This window comes from Rhinopithecus bieti, unplaced genomic scaffold, assembly GCF_001698545.2.
Source record: "Rhinopithecus bieti isolate Rb0 unplaced genomic scaffold, ASM169854v2 scaffold_662, whole genome shotgun sequence".
In the NCBI taxonomy this organism is placed as follows: Eukaryota; Metazoa; Chordata; class Mammalia; order Primates; family Cercopithecidae; genus Rhinopithecus; species Rhinopithecus bieti.
This window is the reverse complement of record NW_016803231.1, coordinates 921,491-941,633: the sequence shown is the minus strand read 5'-3', so window position 1 is coordinate 941,633 and position 20,143 is coordinate 921,491. Positions and strand designations below refer to the sequence as shown.

Below are 20,143 nucleotides of genomic sequence, written 5' to 3'. Positions count from 1 at the left end.
AAAAAAAAAAAAAAAAAAAAAAAAAAAAAAAAAAAAAAAAAAAAAAAAAGTCTTGCGTGAACTCAGAGCATTAAAAAGTGGTGCTGCTTTGGTTGAGGGGAGTCCTAGACTCCTTCCCTGCTCACACCCCTCGAACAAATAGTTTAAAATTCACTAAGTTAGAGAAAACTGCTATGATGGACCCTGCTCTTCTGGTCTCCTAGGCACTGTGACAAAATTGCAGAATCAACTGTCCATCCTCTTTGCTTTTCTTTTGGAAGTTATTTCTGAGATATAATCAAAACCAAAGAGTCAGGAATAAGAACAATTACCTGTTTTTCCTCAGGAGGCAGTTTACTCCATTCATTGCCTAACATCCTTGTGATTTCTGGAAATGGGACTTCTGGTCTCTTTGCTCGAAGCTGTTCTCGACGCTCATTCATGAACCGAACATATCCTGTAAGAGGGGATTTGGGTGCATTGCTGTCTCGAAGAGGTTTCTTCCTCTTTCTTCCTTTGGACCAACCTCCTCGTTTACTTCGTTGCTACAAAACAAAACAAAATAAAAAACCAAAAACCAAACAACAACCATCTCCCGAAATAACCCAACAACAACAAAAATAAACAACAAACAAAACAGGATTAAGAGTTGCAATTTGGCTCTGGATATTCAAAGCTCTCCATATCTGTTGTAGATATTATACAAATGACAGCAATGCAATTTTCGAGGAACTCCAAATGCTTCACTTGCAAACTCTTTTATGTACCACACTACAAAATCTTGCATTAAACGGCTATTTTTGTGCTAATCGCAATGTATGAGAATAAAAGGTGCCATGATCACTCAGCTTTGACCTTCATATGCATATGACTGTCCCACAGACAACTCTCAGGTCCTGATTCCTGACAGGAGAGTATCCAAATGGGAAATACAGCAGCACATGCAGCATTGTGGTAGGGAGGCAGACGTTGTCAGATCAGAGTGAGATGGTGTCACATGCACCAGGCAAAGGAAGAAATAAGTTGTAGCAGAGATTAAAAATAACTCACAAAGGGAGTTGCTCATTGATAACTTTCAAAGACTAGCTTATTTCCCATAGCAGATAGCAAATGGAATATTACATTAATATCTAAGTCTCAGAAAAATTTCAGTAAGTATATCTGAAATGAAGATGAGGTCTTTGGCTTGACAATTTGTTCCTTTAGATATATATTTAATTTTAATTTTTTTTTTTTTTGAGGTAGAGTTTTGCTCTTCTTGCCCAGGATAGAGTGCAATGGCGCTATCTGGGCTCACTGCAACCTCTGCCTCCCAGGTTCAAGCGTTTCTCCTGCCTTAGTCTCCCAAGTAGCTGGGATTACAGGCATGCGCCACCACACCCAGCTAATTGTATTTTCAATAGAGATGGGGTTTTGCCATGTTGATCAGGCTGGTCTCGAACAGGCATGAGCCTCTGCACCCAGCCGAGATGTACATTTCATAGTCAGAGGTCTTTATATGTTGAGTTACCAGTTAAATCAAAAGATTGAATCACCTCTGAAAAAAACTAAAGAAATGAAAAGGACTGAGGTACCACTGATGTTTCACCAGAGCCCTTTTTCTTGTACCTTAAATAAGATGTAAGATACATCATATTTTTACCTCATAATTTTACAAATACACACAGCCCTATCAGTTAATGTTTCATGGATACAATAATTCTTATTTCAGACAAGAGAAAGATAAATAAACAAGGACAAAAATATCTAAATACTTACTAACTGTAGTACTCTACTCCTCCAAATGTATATAAAATAAAATGGTATAATTCACCATTGGGCAAATTATGTATTTGGTATTAGTTTTTTTTTTTTTTTACCTAGTTACATTAAAGTTACTATGGGCTGGCACGGTGGTTCACACCTGTAAACCCAGCACTTTGGAGGGCCAAGGCAGGCGGATCACTTGAGGTCAGAATTTTGAGACCAGCCTGGTCAACATGGGGAAACTCCATCTCCACTAAAAATACAAAATTGCCCAGGCATGATGGCATGCGCCTGTAATCCCAGATACTTGGGAAGCTGAGGCAGGAGAATAGCTTGAACTTGGGAAGGCAGAGTTTGCAGCGAGCTGAAATTGTGCCACTGCACTCCAGCCTGGGCAACAGAATAAGGCTCCACCTCAAAAAAAAAAAAAAAAAAACCAATTTGGTTTTAAGGTATTTAAGAAGCTTTAAGTATTCATTATAATCTTTAAAAATGCCAATAGGAGAGATAAAAAAATAATTTTTTTAAATTTGAGACAAAGTCTCACTCTGTAGCCCAGGCTGGAGTACAGTATCTTGGCTCACTGCAACCTCTGCCTCCAGGTTCAAGAGATTCTCCTGCCTCAGCCTCCCAAGTAGCTGGAATTACAGGTACCTACCACTGTACCTGGCTAATTTTTTGTATTTTTTAGTAGAGACGGGGTTTCACCATGTTGGCCAGGCTGGTCTTCAACTCCTGACCTCAGGTAATTCGCACGCCTTGGCCTCCCAAAGTGCTAGGATTACAGGCATGAGCCACCAGGCCCGGTTGGCTTTTTTAAAATAAGAAAAAAGACAAAAATCAATGGTGACACTCTTTATTGGCTAAAAAACAAAACAAAACAAAACAAAAAAAAAAGAGTGCCTTAAAACACTGACAATGTAATCAGTTATTTGTAAGAAACACTGAAAGTCCAACAAGGGCATGACTGCCCAGGCTCATATGCCTTTCTGTGAGTTAGGGAAAGGTACTCCCTATGGGAGGGTGAAGGATTTGGTAAGTAGTATGAATGCTTTGGGCACATAGGGCTCCAGGCAGCAGGGCTTCGTGAGCAGAGTGTGGCCTTGAGCAAGGGCATGTACACTTCTCATTACTTACTTATTAATGATTAAATCATTCACTCATTCAACAAGTATTTGTTGAACATCTAATATGAGGTAGGTATTTCTTAGGGAACAGGGAAAGAAGAGTCTACCTGTCTATGCCATTAAAATTATTAATATGGTTCCGCATAAAACAAGAAATAGAAAATTTTGCAGGTATCAGCCTAAGAATATAAGAAGGTTAGATGATCAACACCTTGATCAACACACCTTCCTTGTGACTGCTTCTTCAGAAGTTTCAGAGGATAGGAGCAGAAGGAGATACTTCAGCTTACCTCATCTTCATGCCTCTGTTCATTGCCTTCTGCTGCATTTGAAGACTCACTCTGAAGCAACTGACCTTGGGAGAGATCCTCCACAAATTCTGGATTGTTGGTGGATGATGTGGCGCCACTACTGTAAGGAACCTCTGGGTGATTTAGCCTGAATAATAGGCAGAAGTATCAACAACACAAAAACTCCACCTGTTTACTAAGGTTCTAGATAAATTTCCCTGCCAGCAAAAGCACATGCCAGTCCTTGAATTAATTCCCCCAGTAATCTGTATAAATGTAAACAATGTCTTCACAGAAGTTACAGGGTGTTTTAAAAAACTGGTTTCAGTGCTTGATTAAACCAGGTCAGTTCCATGAAGACATCTCCTACCAAAAACAACTATAATCTTCTTCAAAAAGATGATCTCCTCTAAACACAGACTTCATGTTTTAGTTCTGAATATGCAGTAGAATCTGACTTTTACATGCTACCTTTCATGTATCTCCAATGTAAAGGGAAAACACTATTAACGAAAAAAGTGAATAGCAATGGGAGTTGTAGAGGCAGTTTGCCAACTATCACAAAAGAGTTCTTAAAGGGTGTAAGAAAAATCTCTTAATGGTACATTTCATTGGCTATTTCTTCTTGGATTATAGCGTTTACTGACAATCAGATCATCTAAGAACAATATCAAGTTCAGTAAGTTCAGGTATACATGTTAATAAATCAGACAGATGTACTTATTTCCTGCTCCCACTATACTGTTCCAGATGAGTTAGCAAACCAGATCTCACCCTTCTGAAGAGCGAACACAAGAAGCTACAGATGATGGTAGGGTCTTAGGTGGACTTATCTTATTACATGTGGACAAAGGAATAGAAGGAAAGGTAACATCATGTGCTAGTGAGTATTTTTGTTTTCGTTTTTGACCAAGGGAGGAGTTGGGAAGGCAAGAGTGGTAGAAAGATGGATAATAGAGTAATATTCAGTCATTATTCTGAAAGAATGCACAACCCATAGTGTTATAGAGAATCATTACAATGCAACATAAGTACTAAAATAAAGGCTTGTTAAAAGTACCATAAAGGTATGGTAGAGCGTATGACGAATTTTGTATGTAAGGAGGGATGTTAAGAAAGAATTTATAGAGGAGGTCCTAAAAGATGAGTATGTATTCATCAAGGTAAACAACACCATTCCAGATAGAAAGAACTGGGTATAAAAGGAGAAAGGGAGACTATCAAGAGGTTACTGTAATAAATTAAGTGAGAGACAAAGGCAGGCAGGATTCCGAGCAGAAGGAAAGCTAAGAGATACTTAAGAGGCAGAATGGCTAGGTGTGGTGCCTCACGCCTATAATCCCAGCACTTTGGGAGGCTGAGGCAGGTGGATCACTTGAGGTCAGGAATTCAAAACCAGACTGGCCAACACGGTGAAACGCTGTCTCTACTAAAAATAAAAAAATTAGCTGGGCATGATGGCAGTGCCTGTAATCCTAGCTACTGGGGAGGCTGAGGCAGGAGAATCGCTTGAACCTGGGAGATGGAGGTTGCAGTGAACCGAGATCACGCCACTGCACTCCAGCGTGGGTGACAGAATAAGACTCTGTCTCAAAAAAAAAGGTAGAATGGAGAGAACTTAATGACTGATTGACTTTAATAGTGAAAGAAAAGAAGAGTCAAAGGTAATTCTGAGGCTTCCAATTGATGGTTATGTACTTAATATTAACCAAGGTAAGAACAGGGGTATGTATGTGTGTGTGGACAGACAGACAGACAAGAAAATGATAAATGTGAAACACCTGTAACATAATTAAGTAGAAATGTACCACAGACAACTGGAAACATGCCCCAGGAGAACAGAAGTGGAACAAAAGGGCATAAAGATAGACTTGAGAGTCGTTAGCCCATGGAAATAATGGGCAGTGCTAGATATTCTCCAGAAAGACAGTGAGAAGAAGGAAAAGTCAGGATAGAACTCGGCTGAAGCAATATCACTGTATGAGCAAGGTAGAAAAACTAGGAAGGAGATTGAGAAGGGCATTAAGATAACTCGAGAGAAGACGACTGCAGAGGCCAAGGCAGGAAGACTTTTGAGAAGGGTAGTGGCTAATCAAGTAAAAAGTTGCAGATGTTAAATAAGATAGGCCAAAAAATATCTGCTAAATTTGAAGACCTGAAGGTCACTGCCAATTTTAGTTAAGTATAGTTTTAGTGGAATTATGAGAATAAATCCCAGATTACAGTGGACCGAGAAATGGATGAAAACAGGAAGCAGACTGTCTTGGGACTGAAAGCAATTATACTTTTCTGACCCTTTCTAGGAAACATAATAGGTGATTTTAGCAGGAGATTCCTACATTTTTGAGGTCCTTTAAAAAAGGGTAAGTAAAAGAAGCTATGAAATCAATGCCAATCATTTTCGCTGAAAAGAGGTACCATCGAGATCCAGTTTGATCTCTGCAGGGCTGTTTTCCAAATATTTCAATCATTTTGGATGTGTTAGGCAACTTGTTCTTTCACTGTCATTTTCATTTCAACTGTGCCATCAATTTTTAAGTTACTAATTATTGTACATTCTTATTTCGGTAAAATATAAGAACTAGGTTTGGGAAAGAGTAGCAATCCTATGAATCCCTGACTTAAGTGGACAGGAATGGCCAAAGGCATCACTTGCCTTCTTGATGACAAGTTGGATGAAGACTGGAAAAAAAAAGAGGATCTTTTGTTACCATGAATAAACTATCCATGTTCCTAGCTAAAGCCAACAACCCTTCTGTTTGCACCCTTGATCTCACATACTCTTGCCTACCCAGGGGCAGATTTTCAGCAATTCTGTCCTTTCTGGCAATACAAATTCTTTTCTCTCTACAGGATCAGTCTAATCAGCATATACATATGACATTAATTCTCTTAACACAAAACAAAATGAAAAGAAAAAAACTCAATCCCACTTCCAGTTAAGGTCCCAATTTTTCTCCTTTCCTTTATAGCACAACCCCTGGAAATAACTTGTTTATACTTACTGACTTCTCCTCCCTTAAGCCCACTTCAAAGGAGATGTGTGCTTACAACTCTTGTCAAAGCCACCAATGACACCCATGCTAAATCCAGTGTCATTTCTCAGCCCCCATCTTACCTGATGTACCAGAAGGATCTGACACGTTTATCTTTTCCCCTCCCTTGAAATACTTTTTTTTTCTCACGTGGGTTCCAGGACCCTTCACTCTCTGGCTTTTCTGCTACCTTTCTAGCAACTCGCTTTAGACTCTATTGATTCTTCCTATTCTTTCTTTCTTTCTTTTTTCTTCTTTTTTTGAGACAGAGTTTGCTCTGTCACCCAGGCTGGAGTGTAGTGACATAATCACGGCTCACTGCAACTTCTGCCACCTGGGTTCAAGCAATTCTCCTGCCTCAACCTCCCAAGTAGTTGGGTGTAGTGGCATGTGTCACCACACCTGGCTGATTTTTGTATTTTTATTAGAGACAGGGGTTTCACCATGTTGGCCAGGCTGGTTTTGAACTCCTGACCTCAAGTGATTCACCCACCTCAGCCTACCAAAGAGCTGGGATTACAGGTATGAGCCACTGTGCCCAGCCTCTGTCTTTTAAATGCTGGAGTATCCCAGAGCTCAGGCTTTAGATCTCTTCTTTCTTCCATCTATAGAGTGCTCATTTCTTTGGTGATCTCACTCAGTCTCATGGCTTTGAATGTTATATGCTGATAAATCCCAACTTTCTGTCTCGCCTAAACATCCCCTAATAGCAGAACCTGATATCAAAGTGCCTATGTGACATCTCCACTTAGATATCTAATAAGCATCTCTAATGTAAAATTTCCAAAACTGAGCTCCTACAACTCCCTCCCACACTTGTTCTGTTTTCCCCAGCTAAGCTAACGGCAACTCCATCCCTCCAGTTGCTTTGGCCAAAACTTTTGAGTTGTCTTTGACTGCTTTTTTTCTCCTTTCTTACATTCCTCATCCTTTCTTTCAGGCAAATTCTGTTTGGTATACCTTCAAAATATACCTAGAATTCTATACTTCTCACTACCCCTCATTCCCATTATCTTTGAAACACACTCCAATGAGGTTTCTGCCCCTACTATTCCACCAAAAACACTCTTGTGAAAGTCACTAGATGATGGTTCTTCAGGCTATCATCTGTCTCCTGAATTATTTTAAGAGCCTCCTAACTGGTCTCCTTGTTCCAGCCCCTGCTCCCTTCACTCTATTCTCAATACAACAGTCAGAGGGATCTTATTAACCCGTAAGTCAGATCATATAATTCTGCTTGAAACCCTCCAATGCTCTCCCACTTCATTCAGAGTAAAAGTTAAAGGGTTTATTTTGATCTCTAAAAAACATTTTGATCCCTATGATCTAGTCTCTTCTTACCCAAAGTATGGGTCTCATACCAACAGAACTGGCATTCTCTGGGAGCTTGTTAGAAATGTAGAATCTCTGGTCTTCAGATTTTCTAAATCAGAATCTGCATTTTCATCAGCTGTCTTGGCAATTCATGTTTGAGAAGCACTGATGTAATCCTCTACTGCCTCTCCTGCTGCTATGTGTGCTCTAGCCACACCGGACTCCTGGCTATTTCGGTAAGATGGAAACTCTCCTGCCTCAGGGCTTTTGCACCTACTACTCCCTCTGCCTAGGATAATCTTCCCCAGAAAACTGCACGCTAGTTGCCTTACTTCCTTCAGGTCTTTATTCAAGTCACTTTCTCATTAAACACTTTCTGGGCCATCCTGTTTAAAACTGCATCCCCAAACCCTTCCTATCCCTTTTCTCCACTTTTTTCTTTTTTAAAACTATAGTTCTTATCAACATAATATGTGTTTTACTTATTTATCCTGTTTATTGTCTGATTCAACAAGTCGAATTTGCACTTTAAAGGGCCTATGATTTTTATCTGTTTTGATCAATGCTTTCTATCTAATGCCTGGAACAATGGCACATAGTAGATACTCAGAAAGTTTTTACTGAATGAATATAGTAACTAAGCAGCCTTTAGAAAAGTCTGGGAGAACACTTTCATCTGAGTAGTGAGGTCAAAGGCGGATATCAACGAAGTGAGAAATAAATGTGAGGGAAGGAAACAGAATTACAAAGTATAGCCTATTTTTTAAAGAGCTCTAAAGAATATTAAAATAATTCATCTTAGGGATTAGCTAGCACTTCAGTCTATTAGTGGACACATTTTCTCTTTGCCAAATAACCTCTAAATATCTAGAAAGGACAAAAATTCAAGTGGAACAGAGATTTTAAGGGAAGAGGTAGACTACTGTTATTAACCCTTTTCTTTATCTCTTTACATATTTCTCAAAAGATCCCACAGAACGGAGAACGAGGTGGGATGGGGAAAAGAACAGAAGTCAGCTGAAGTTACTAAGCATTTTGAATAAAGAACCACATTAAAAAATGTGATCTTTGGGAAAAAACTATTTTAATATCTATGGTAATTTGAACAGAAAATGCATTTGTTTTTTAGAGCTAGCTCTGTGGCAGGTATTTCCTTAACGGTGACTATATAATTTTCTTAACTGGAGTCACCAATGTTTGCTAGATTCCACATATTGTTGTACCAGTTCACAAAAACCAGAGCACTGCAAAAGATAATTGAATGCAGATTACAAAGTGGTTTATGATGGCTGTCACTCTCTTTGCAAAGTGAAACAAATGCATCCTCTATACTTATAATATAAAACTGCCTCTTTAGGACTTCTTCCTTTGTTAGAAGTTTTGTTTTGAGGCCTACGGAGAAGTCCAATGTCCCAAAGCAGTGCTTACCCAGTGGTAGCCATATCATTACTCTCCTTGGAGCCATCTTCATCTGCAAAAAGGGGCGGTAGGGTGGAGCTAGTCATCAAGTTTTCCATCTCTCTGAAAGGAAAAGAGAATAATAATAAAAAAACTAATGGCTTAATTACTTCCATTTCAAGTTCCACTAATTTAAGAGCCAGCCTTCCTGAACTTTATCATATAAGCAACAGAATAAAAACTGACCTAAATATTTATTTTCTTGACTTGGACACATCAATTTAAACTGTATGGTGAACGGGCCTTTTAACCTTGGTCTCATCAACTGACCAGACTGAAAACAAGTTAGGTTTTAACAACTGGGACGTGGTTTGGAAAATTCCTTTTTATTTATCCAGAGTATCTTCAAAAGTATTCATTTCCTGTAGAAATTGTTAAGCAGGGTAACTCAGAAGCATTGCCACTCTGAGCAAGTTATTTAAGCTCTTTGAGCTACAATTTCACCATCTTAGACTAAGACAAAATTGCTGACTTAACGCAAAGGGTTACTGTGAGGGATTAAAATGAAAGTGCTTCATAAACAGAGAAAGTCTAAGGTAGTAAGTGCATTGAGTATTAGATAAAGAAAGGTATTGTTATTATAGTATTACCAGTTTTCAGTCCCAGATGAATCATCTGTAGATTAAATGGTGGCAAACTGAGCCCTCCAAAAGGAAATAATGCAAAGGAAGTAGAGGATGCAAGGCATGCTGATGTGGCTCTGAGTCAAAGAAACCACACTTCCAGGTCAGAAATATGCTCCACACACCATCATAACCAAGAGCAGAAATAGCATGCACCTGGGTACAGGAAACAACTAAGCTTAATTGAAGAAAACAAACAAATCACAAGAACTGAGGTTATCAGACTGAATGGATAAAAGGACAAAGTGACAAAGAATAATTTCATTTATCATATCACTATGAAAAATATTTTTGCCTTTCAAGGCTTACCACCAACGGCATCATCCCATGTAGTTAAAAGCAGCAGCCTTCCCTTCATCATGAAAGGGATATTCAAACAAAACATTCAGCAGTGACCCCAAACATCAGCCACTTACGTAGAACTGCAAAGCACTCAAGAAAAAGAGTGCCTCGGCCGGGCGCGGTGGCTCAAGCCTGTAATCCCAGCACTTTGGGAGGCCGAGACGGGCGGATCACGGGGTCAGGAGATCGAGACCATCCTGGCTAACACGGTGAAACCCCGTCTCTACTAAAAAATACAGAAAACTAGCCGGGCGAGGTGGCGGGCGCCTGTAGTCCCAGCTACTCGGGAGGCTGAGGCAGGAGAATGGCGTAAACCCGGGAGGCGGAGCTTGCAGTGAGCTGAGATCCGGCCACTGCACTCCAGCCTGGGCGACAGAGCGAAACTCCGTCTCAAAAAAAAAAAAAGAAAAAAAAAAGAAAAAGAAAAAGAGTGCCTCAATCAACTGGGAGAATTGAGAAGCAAATTATGAGAATTCACTTAGGAGCTGCCTCAGGAGTTATTTCAGGTGCTGCTGCTAAGGAGACCTAGTGAAACAGCAATTAAAAGGAAAGCACAGCAGCAAAGTAGAGCCAGGATCATTCCACTGAAGCGGAAATATGAAGAAAATGCCGATGACATGAAGACCACATTCTCCATGTTCAATGGAGTGATTTATTTCCAAAAGATAACATTGATGTTTTATTCCTTATTCTTACTTATTCTCACTTCTAAGTTTACGATTTAGCAGGCCAAGTTCCATAAATAGCTTGATGGGAAAAACACATCTTTGTACAAATATTACCCATTACAGTGGGCAGAGCATGCAAGGTAGAGAGGAACTTCTCACTCAACCAGAGTAAGCACTTTATTCTACTGCAGGAACACTTGCTACCTCTTTTCAGTTCCTTCAAGATAAGGTGTTAACAAGTGGAATAGCTCTAATAAATGCCACAAAATTCCATTCTACATGTTTTACTGAATAACTCTGACTCAAGTGTACTTAAGTTTTAATTCACATTACACAAATGCCAGATTAAAGCCTGAGCTTTAACGGCTGCTAACATCACCTCACACCAATGCCAATGTTCATTCTACGAAAAGAAAACTGTAATATCTGTTAGATACCATATAGACTATCCACAGTGAGCAAACATTCAAATGGCCAGGTATATACCTTAAGGAACTCACTTGACTGTTTTTTTTTTTTTTTTTTTTTTTTTGACACAGTCTCGCTCTGTTGCCCACGCCTCCCAGGTTCAGGTGATTCTTGTGCTTCAGCCTCCCAAGTTGCTGGGATTACAGGTATGTGCCACCATGCCCAGCTAATTTTTGTATTTTTAGTACAGATGGGGTTTCACCATGTTGGCCAGGTTGGTCTTGAACTCCTAGCCTCAAGTGATCTGCCTGCTTTGGCCTCCCACAGTGTTAGGATTACAGGTGTGAGCCCCCGCGCCTGGCATTGACTAGTTTCTTTCTAAAAGAATCCCTAGAAGTCAAGGGCCTTTCAAGAACCTTGAGATTCAGCATTTAAAGCTTTTGGCATTGCTCCTATGCCTCAATAGAAGATATATTGTCTGGTGAGGGGACAAATGAAGTGTCTTTTCATTCACTATGCCAACATGACCCTGTTAGAGTGTTTTCCAGATATCTTTAGTCATTTCTGAAATGTGGGGAGGCAGCTGGATAACATAACCTTAACAACATATAAACAGATCATATAAACAAAGGAAGTTCAGAGAACACACATTTTTTCCTTTTTTATTTCCCCTCTCTTAAGTTTGCTGTACTCAAATCCATACGGTTTCAGATACATTTTTCTCAGTGTTACTGAGTAGTCGGGTCCCTAAGAAATGAGTAATAAAGTGGGTGGAAGGTTAAGGGGCCAAGATCAACAAAAGAAGGAAATGAAGAAAAGTGCAGTGAAACCCAAAAGCCTCTAAACTAGTCCAGTAAGTTGGAAATACAGAAGCCTCTAAACTAGTCCAGTAAGTTGGATTCCCAATAATATGTCTGGGATCCTGGGAGAATGTGTTTCATATGGTCCACGAGGGAGTGATTCAAATGGAATCATGGCTACCAAGCCACTGATTGCCAAAAGCCCTTCATATGTAGCATCTGTGCCTGATGATGTCCCAGTAGAGGGGTCACAGTGAACTTTGAAATTTTATGCAAAGCACTTAAGAAATGTGATGAATGCTGCTCTAGAAGGGGAAAGAAGAGAAATTTGTTCAAAGGCAAAGCAATATACAACTTTGGCTCTTCACTGCACTTTATATAAACAGGTCTATCATGCAGATGTTTCTTAGTAGAGGGGACTTATCCAGCTTCTACCAGGAAGCCTCACAAAAATGGTATTACTTTGCCACTTACACTTTGAACCAGGGTCTAGTCCTGAGCTTTGAAAATCCCAAAATTCCCTCTAACACTAACCACTCACTGAAAAAAATTGATATATAAAAGAGTGCCAATTTAAAATATTTTAATGATTACAAAGATTGTAATGAGAATTATATTAAGCGCACCAGATACTTACTGGCCAGTGAACACATTCTCTCTCTGTAGTCATCTAGTAGGCCAGATCATAATCAGAACATTGCTATGGTCAATATATGGCCAGAACAAAGGAAATTAGGTGGAACTGAAGAAATGTTCCTCAACTAAGATTGCTCTAGTAATCTTTCCCAATAATAGGGATGATCACACCAATGTGACTATGTTATTCCAAATGTGTTGGACAGTGCTGGAAGCACATTTGTACTTCCAGTTTCTGGGGTTGGCTCTTTTCAAGCACCCTTTTCTTAGTTTACACATGCTAACCTCACTTCCCTAAGTCTTCTCATAGAGATGCAGCGTATTCCTTCCCCACCACTCCCTCTCCAACCATACACCTCAGAATTGAGAGGTGGGATTCTGCCCATTTCATTTTCCATGTATACCAAAATTTGTAGATGCTTAAGTCCCACAATTGGCCCTGCAGAACCCATGACTACAAAAAGTCGGCTCTGTACCCACAGGTTCTGTGTCTCTCGAATATTATATTTTCCACCCCAAATTGATTGAATTTGTGGATGCAGAACCCAAGGATACATAGGGCCAACTATAACTGCAAATTAAAACAATAATGAGCTACCACTCCACACCTATTAGAATGGCCAAAATCCCAAACACTGACACCACTAAATGCTGACAATGATTTGGAGCAACAGGAACTCTCCTTCGTTATGTGGGAATACAAAACAGTATAGACATTTCAAAAAACAGTTTGGCAGTTTCTTACAAAATTAAACACACTCTTGCCATACAATCCAGCAATTGCACTTCTTAGCTTAGTATTTACCCAAATGAATGGAAAACGTATGTCCACACAAAAACCTGCACACAGATGTTTAGAGTAGCTTTATTCATAATTGCCAAAACTTGGGCATAACCAAGATGCCCCTCAGTAAGTGAGTGCTAAGCTGTGATACATTCAGATAACAGAATATTATTCACTGCTAAAAAGACATGAGTTATGAAGCCATGAAAAGACATGGAGGAAACTTAGTGCATATTACTAAGTGAAAGAAGTGAATCTGAAAAGACTATATAAATTGAGCATCCCTAATCTGAAAATCAGAAATTCAAAATGCTCCAAAATCTGAAATTTCCTGAGTGCCCACTTGATGACCCAAGAGGAAATTAAAATAATAACGAGCTACCACTACACACCTATTGGAATGCCCTAAATCCCAAACACTGATACCACCAAATGCTAGCAAGGATGTGAAACAAGAGCTCTCTTTCATTGTATGAAAATACAAAACACAAAAATTCCACATGGGACTTCACGTCACGGGTCACAATAAAAACACTGGCACATGATATTTAGTTTATTCAACTTGCCATTGTTTGTTGTTAACAGCTGGCACAGGAGCACTGGTGATACTACTGTGCTGCTTACCCCGAACACATTATTTTTCACTATAATAATGGTATGTCACATTTTTTACTGTTAAGTGCTTATGTGCAAATCAGTGTAAGAAAATGATTTGCTTATTGGTAGCACATAAATTCAGAATCAGAAATAATGGTGATGCCAAACAATCACAGACTGTACATGTGGCTGGCTGAGTGACACCTTTGCTTTCTCATGGTTCAATGTACACAAACTTTGTTTCATATACAAAATTAATAAAATCATTGTTATAAAATTACCTTCAAGCCATGTGTAAGGTAAATAGATAAAACATAAATGGATGTCCTGTTTAGACTTGGGTCTCATTCCCAACATTATCTGATTATGTGTATGCAAATACTCAAAAATCTGAAAAAATCTGAAGCTTGAAACACTTCTGGTCCCAGGCATTTTGGATAAGGAAAACCCCACCCACATGTTGTGAATCCAGCTACCTATCTGACATCCTGGATAAGGCAAAACTATGGAGACAGTAAAAAGATTAGTGGTTGCCAGGGGAGTAGGATGAATAGGTGGAACCCCAGATTTTTAGGGCAGTGAAACTTTCTATGTGATACAATGGTGGATACATGTCATTATAAATCTGTCAAAAGTCACAGATTGTCCAACACCAAGAGTGATGGACACTATGTCAACTATGGTGATGATGTGTCAATATCAGTTCATTGATTGTAACAAATGCAGCATTCTGGTGCCAGGGATATTGATAGTGGGGGAGGCTGTCGGGGGGACAGGGAATATATGGGAAGTCTCTGTACTTTCTGCTCACTTTTGTTGTGAATCTAAAAGCGCTCTAAAATATAACATTCATTCATTTTTAAATTACCATATTATATATTTAGAATATTATAATTATATATTTTATTATGCCAGAGAACTGGTATAAACAGGTTTGGGAATAAACACAACTGACTTTGATATGCATACAATTTAACTGGAGGAAGGAAAAGAGGCTTACTAGAGAGTAGTCTACCAGCTGTGAACGTTTAGCTAAAAGCAATCAGTAGGCTGTGGACATTAATCAATATGTTTTACAGTGGGAATGAGAACACTGGCTAATCCTGCCAGGCAGTTAACTGGGGTTCAATTAAAAACTCTTTCGCCGTAGGTTTTTATATGAGAGATGAGAGGGAAAAAGATGAGGAGAGAGAAGAGGCAATTTGGGAGTAATTAAGTACTTAGGTTTTGGGGGAGGATTGGGGTAGGGAGAGACAATTAGGGTCTAAATATAAGGCTTGCTGCTTCAAGAGAAGGGCATAAGGAGGGGTGTGTTTGGCTGGGCACTAGGGTGGGGGTAGACAGAAAATACGGCTCTCTAGACCTAAAATTGATAGCCCAGGCTCCTATAACTATGACTATTATTGATTTTATTTTATTTTATTTTATTTATTTATTTTTGAGATGAGTCTCGCTCTGTTGCCCAGGCTGAAGTGCAATGGCTTGACCTCTGCTTACTGCAACCCCCACCTCCTGGTTCAAGCAATTCTCTGCCTCAGCCTCCCAAGTGGCTGGGATTACAGGTGCCTGCCACCACGCCCAGCTAATTTTTTTTTTTTTTTAAGTAGAGATGGAGTTTTACCATCATGGCCAGGCTGGTCTTGAACCCCTGACATCATGATCCACCCACCTCAGCCTCCCGAAGTGCTGGGATTACAGGCGTGAGCTACCACGCCCAGCCTTATTATTTATTTTAAAATGTTGGTAGGCTACCCTAGGAACCAAACTATAGAGAAACTGATCCATTCATTCAACAAATATTATCTACCATCCTGGGCATTTTCTATGCATTGGGAATACAGTAGTGATCAAAACAGGCAAAGATCCTTGCACTCATAGAGCTCACAGTGTACTGGAACAGACAAAAAACAAGATAAAATAAGTAAAATGAATAATGATACATAGTTTGAAGTACCAAGAAAAAACAGAGCAGGGAAAGAGGTTAGGAACAGTTCAAGGAAAGGGGGTGTCTGCAATTTTATATACAGAGGCCATGAAAGGCTTCACTGAGGTAATCTTTGAGGAAAGCCCTGAAGGAGATGAAAGAACTATGCATGTATGTGGAGAAAGAGTGGCCCTAGCAGAGGAAACAACTAGAGCAAAGGAGTCCACCTGGTGTGACTGAGGAGGTGGCAAATGTGGCTGGACTAAACTAGTGGCAAAAGGAGATGAGGTCTGAAAGCTAACTAGGGCTACTGGAAGGTTTTCAGCAGATAAGGCATAAAATTTAACAAGTTTATAGGATCATTCTGGCTGCTATTTTGAGAACAGACTGAATGAAGGTGGTGAGGGAAAAGGGAAAGTAAGGAAATTATTTGGGAAGCGACTGCAACAAAACAGCTGAAAGAATTAGATCAGAATAGCAGTAGTAGAGATGGTGAGAAGCGGTCAGATTCTTAATATATTTTGAAGGTAAAGCTAGTTTGTAAGTTCAAAATAACTGGGGAAAAACACCAGGACTAGAATCTATAAACTGTGGCCTGCATATACTTTAATTGTAGTCTTATAATCAGTTTAGTAAAAAACGGTGAGTTGTACTAACAATATACTACTTGCAAATTTTTTGAAGCTAAATATAGTGGGGGATTTTGGCCACAAAAGAAATAATCCAGCCTCCATCTAACGCAAATGCCTAGAGAATTTATATTTCAACAAACATTTGTTGATCACCTTCATTATGTAACCAAGATGGTGTTTGGTGTTAAGTGATGTGTAGGTTTGCTTTATAGAATTTTACAGTCTATTTTCTTCCTTATAGAGACTCTGTTTTGAAAATAAAAGTGAGAAAAAGAGGCCAGAATTAGAAACACAAATTAATCTTCTATCTTTGTGATTTTCTTCTCCAAATTCCTTATGTGAAGGTGTAATTTTTTTGAAGTAAAAATTTTAGAAACTTAAATCAGATGTTTTCTTACAAATCACAGAAGTACTAGATCATCAAAAGAGAAACTGGTACAGTTCAGATTTTTTGCTAGGCAACTGGATCACTGTATATGCCTTTTGCCCCCTCAATGGAACCTTGATGGAGAACTGTCAATATTAGGACACAAAATGTGTTGTGAAGAAAAAAACTCCACAAAACCAAAATATCTAGGAATAGTATTTTATATCAGTTTTTGTAAAGCACGGTGATAACACAGGGAAAATAAAAAACACTTTCTCTTCCAAAGCAAAAGTTGTCGTTTTACAACCAGAGTGTTGCCTTTTGAGGTCACAGTCCACCTCGTTGGCTTTTTCATGGTGCCTGTTGGTCACAAGTTGCCCTTCCTACAGAGGCAATCTAAGCACTGCTTTTATTATTAGTAAACAAGAAGGTGATTGCCCAAGTAAGATGACTTCTGAACCAGTGCCTGAACTAAGAGTTAAAGTAATCCAATAAAACCTGGAATTATTTCCTTAGTGTAAAGTACTTCCCCAGTTTCCTGGGACATGGGTGTACTATGAAACAGTAAAAAGGTGGGTACATATAAGCTGGGATAGGGAATGCCAGTAAAGCCTTATTCCCTCTAGGAAGCCACGTGATATATGAAAAGGTGTTTTCAGTGACAGTCAATTTTGTATTTGGAGAAAAAGCAAAAAACATAACCAAGCTTGTTAAGTACACAAAGTACAAAAAGTTAATGTTCTTGTTTGGTAAAGATACATATGTATACTTTTTACTCACATCTTGGTGTGAGTAAAACCACACCAAGGTATATCATGAAAGGTATATCATGCAGGGTATATCAGAAAAGGGAATTTATGTATTTATCAAGAGGAGACATGAGGTTTTTTTTTAAAGCTGAAAAACAATGTTTTTCAGTTTATCACGTGTCACTATGTTACGCATCAAAGACACAGAGGTAAATAAGATTTAAAAAACCCAATAACCCTTATTATTTTACAGTTCATAATCTAGTAGGGGATGTGGAAAGAGGGTAATGGCTGATGTGTGTAATGGTATTTATTTAAATACACGAGAAAAACAGAGAAACAGGAATTGAATGGGTGGGGTAACCAGCTAAAGTAATTGTTAATTATCCTAATAAATTCATAGATGCACTAGAAAGCTGAAGGAAACAGAAAACACCATCCGAGAAAACACCTGAGAAGGACCACACAGCTCTGGGTCCATACGTGTTTGGAAATCCAGACTCATACTAAGGTAGGTAGCTCTAAAACAATATAATTCAAGGCTGGAGTGTGCGAAAAGCAACATAATCAGCATACATGGTAGTCCCCCCTTATCTGTGGTTTTGCTTTGCCAGGTGTGTTAACTTGTGGTCAACTATAGTCCAAAAATATTAAATGGGAAGTTTCAGAAATAAACAATTCATAAATTTTAAGTTGTACACTGTTTGGAGTGGTGTGATGAAATCCCATGCTGTCCTGCTCCATCCCACCCAGGATGGGAATCCTCCCCTTGTCCAGCATATCCATGCTGTATACACTACCTGCCCATTAGTTACTTAGCAGCCTTCTAGGTTATCGGATCGACTGTGGCAGTATCGCAGGGCTGGTGTTATTTTACTTCACAATGGTCCCAAAGCAGAAGAGCAGTAAGGCTGCTGATTTGGATATGCCAAAGAGAAGTTGTAAAGTGCTTCTTCAAGCAAAAAGGTAAAAGTTCCCGACTTAACAAAAGGAAAAAAAAATACAAATGCTGAGGTTGCTAAGATCTACAGTAAAGATAAATCTGTGAAATTGTGAAGAAAGAGAAATTCATGCATACCATATGTCTAGGATTTGTTACTATCCATGGTTTCAGGCATCCTACTGGGGGTCTTGGGATGTATCCCCATGGATAAAGGGGAACTACTGTATGAGAAAGCAGAAGTAACAAAGGTCCCTAGTATCTGAACTCAAACATAAAATTCATAGTTAACAATTTCAGGGAAAGGGTCCTTATTAGTTCAAGGAACACTGCTCCTCTATTTTCTTACATTTTACATGGCTCTTCAGCTCAAACCTGCAGCTGTGAGACAACACTGAAGAGAGGAGGTAGAAAGAATATTTCTTTCTTTCCTCTCAAAAGCCAATGAAGACTGCAAGTAAAAGACAACATGTTTGAGAAGGAAAATTGAAGAACATTTATAAAACTATAATATAATAAATGGAAATTAATCCCATCAAAGTGTTTTCATTTTCATCACTGACTTACAAATTAAATTTTCTTCCTAGAAGATTTCCTAAAAGAAAAACAGAGGACACTCGATGGCAGAGAAATTTCCTCAGCCAAAAGCTGAAGACAGAAAACTTTAGTCACAGGGAGGCAAAGCAGCTAGTGGTCTTTACTACTCTGAACAGTAAGATGAAATTTAGAGCTTTCCTCACAAGATGAATAGGCACAATTGTAACATGCCTTATAGTTTAAACTGAAAGAAATTTAAAAACTCAGAATTATTTTGCTATATTTTGCCTTTGAAACCTAGTAACAATGCTCAGGACTTCAGAAAGTTACAAATAGCCACAGAATTCAAATTTGACACATTTAAGTTCTACAAGACAGTTTCCTAGGAACATTTCTCCACTGATAACCTACTCAATATGATAAGACTTCAACTTTCATACACAGAGTCTCAGTTCTCACCCTACCATAGTAATTCGGAACAAGTAGTTAGATTTAATCTTTTTTTTTTCTTTTTTGAGACGGAGTCTCGCTCTGCCGCCCAGGCTGGAGTGCAGTGGCCAGATCTCAGCTCGCTGCAAGCTCCGCCTCCCGGGTTTACGCCATTCTCCTGCCTCAGCCTCCCGAGTAGCTGGGACTACAGGCGCCCGCCACCTCGCCCGGCTAGTTTTTTGTATTTTTTTAGTAGAGACGGGGTTTCACCGTGTTAGCCAGGATGGTCTCGATCTCCTGACCTCGTGATCCGCCCGTCTCGGCCTCCCAAAGTGCTGGGATTACAGGCTTGAGCCACCGCGCCCGGCCAGATTTAATCTTTTATGTTTAAAAGCTACTGATTGTTTCTTTTTTTTCAAGGTGAAACAAAAAATAAAAAACAAGTTTAAAACCACATTAGCTGTAACTTTCATTATATCACTTCAAGATTCTTGGGTGTTTACAGCACTTACTAAAATCTGACAAAATCTGTATTTTCAGCATTGCCTACTGCTGTTCAAAGGTTCACTTAGCCCAGGAAGGAAAGACTAAGTCCAGGGAGTAAGAGTCTACAGAACGATTTGTTTTGTTCTTTCAACATTAAATGCACTCACTTGCCTGTGTTAGCAAGTACTTCTGTCATGAACAGAAGTCTACCATAGTACCAAGTAGAGGCATTATAAGAGCATCTGCTTCAATATCCTTATATGCAAAATGGG

At 39.2% G+C, this 20,143-nt stretch overlaps 1 protein-coding gene across 1 annotated transcript in view; it reads right to left on the bottom strand.

Annotated features, from left to right (window-relative positions):
• HMG20A (high mobility group 20A) overlaps positions 1 to 20,143 on the bottom strand; it is a 64,239-nt gene that overhangs the window by 18,803 nt on the left and 25,293 nt on the right. The window contains exons 2-4 of the mRNA XM_017870431.1: positions 8,920 to 9,012; positions 3,143 to 3,290; positions 312 to 524 (exon numbers count right to left, since the gene is read on the bottom strand). Of these exons, the coding sequence (XP_017725920.1) occupies positions 312 to 524; positions 3,143 to 3,290; positions 8,920 to 9,008 (450 nt within the window). The 5' untranslated portion in view covers positions 9,009 to 9,012. The remainder of the gene's footprint in view (positions 1 to 311; positions 525 to 3,142; positions 3,291 to 8,919; positions 9,013 to 20,143) is intronic.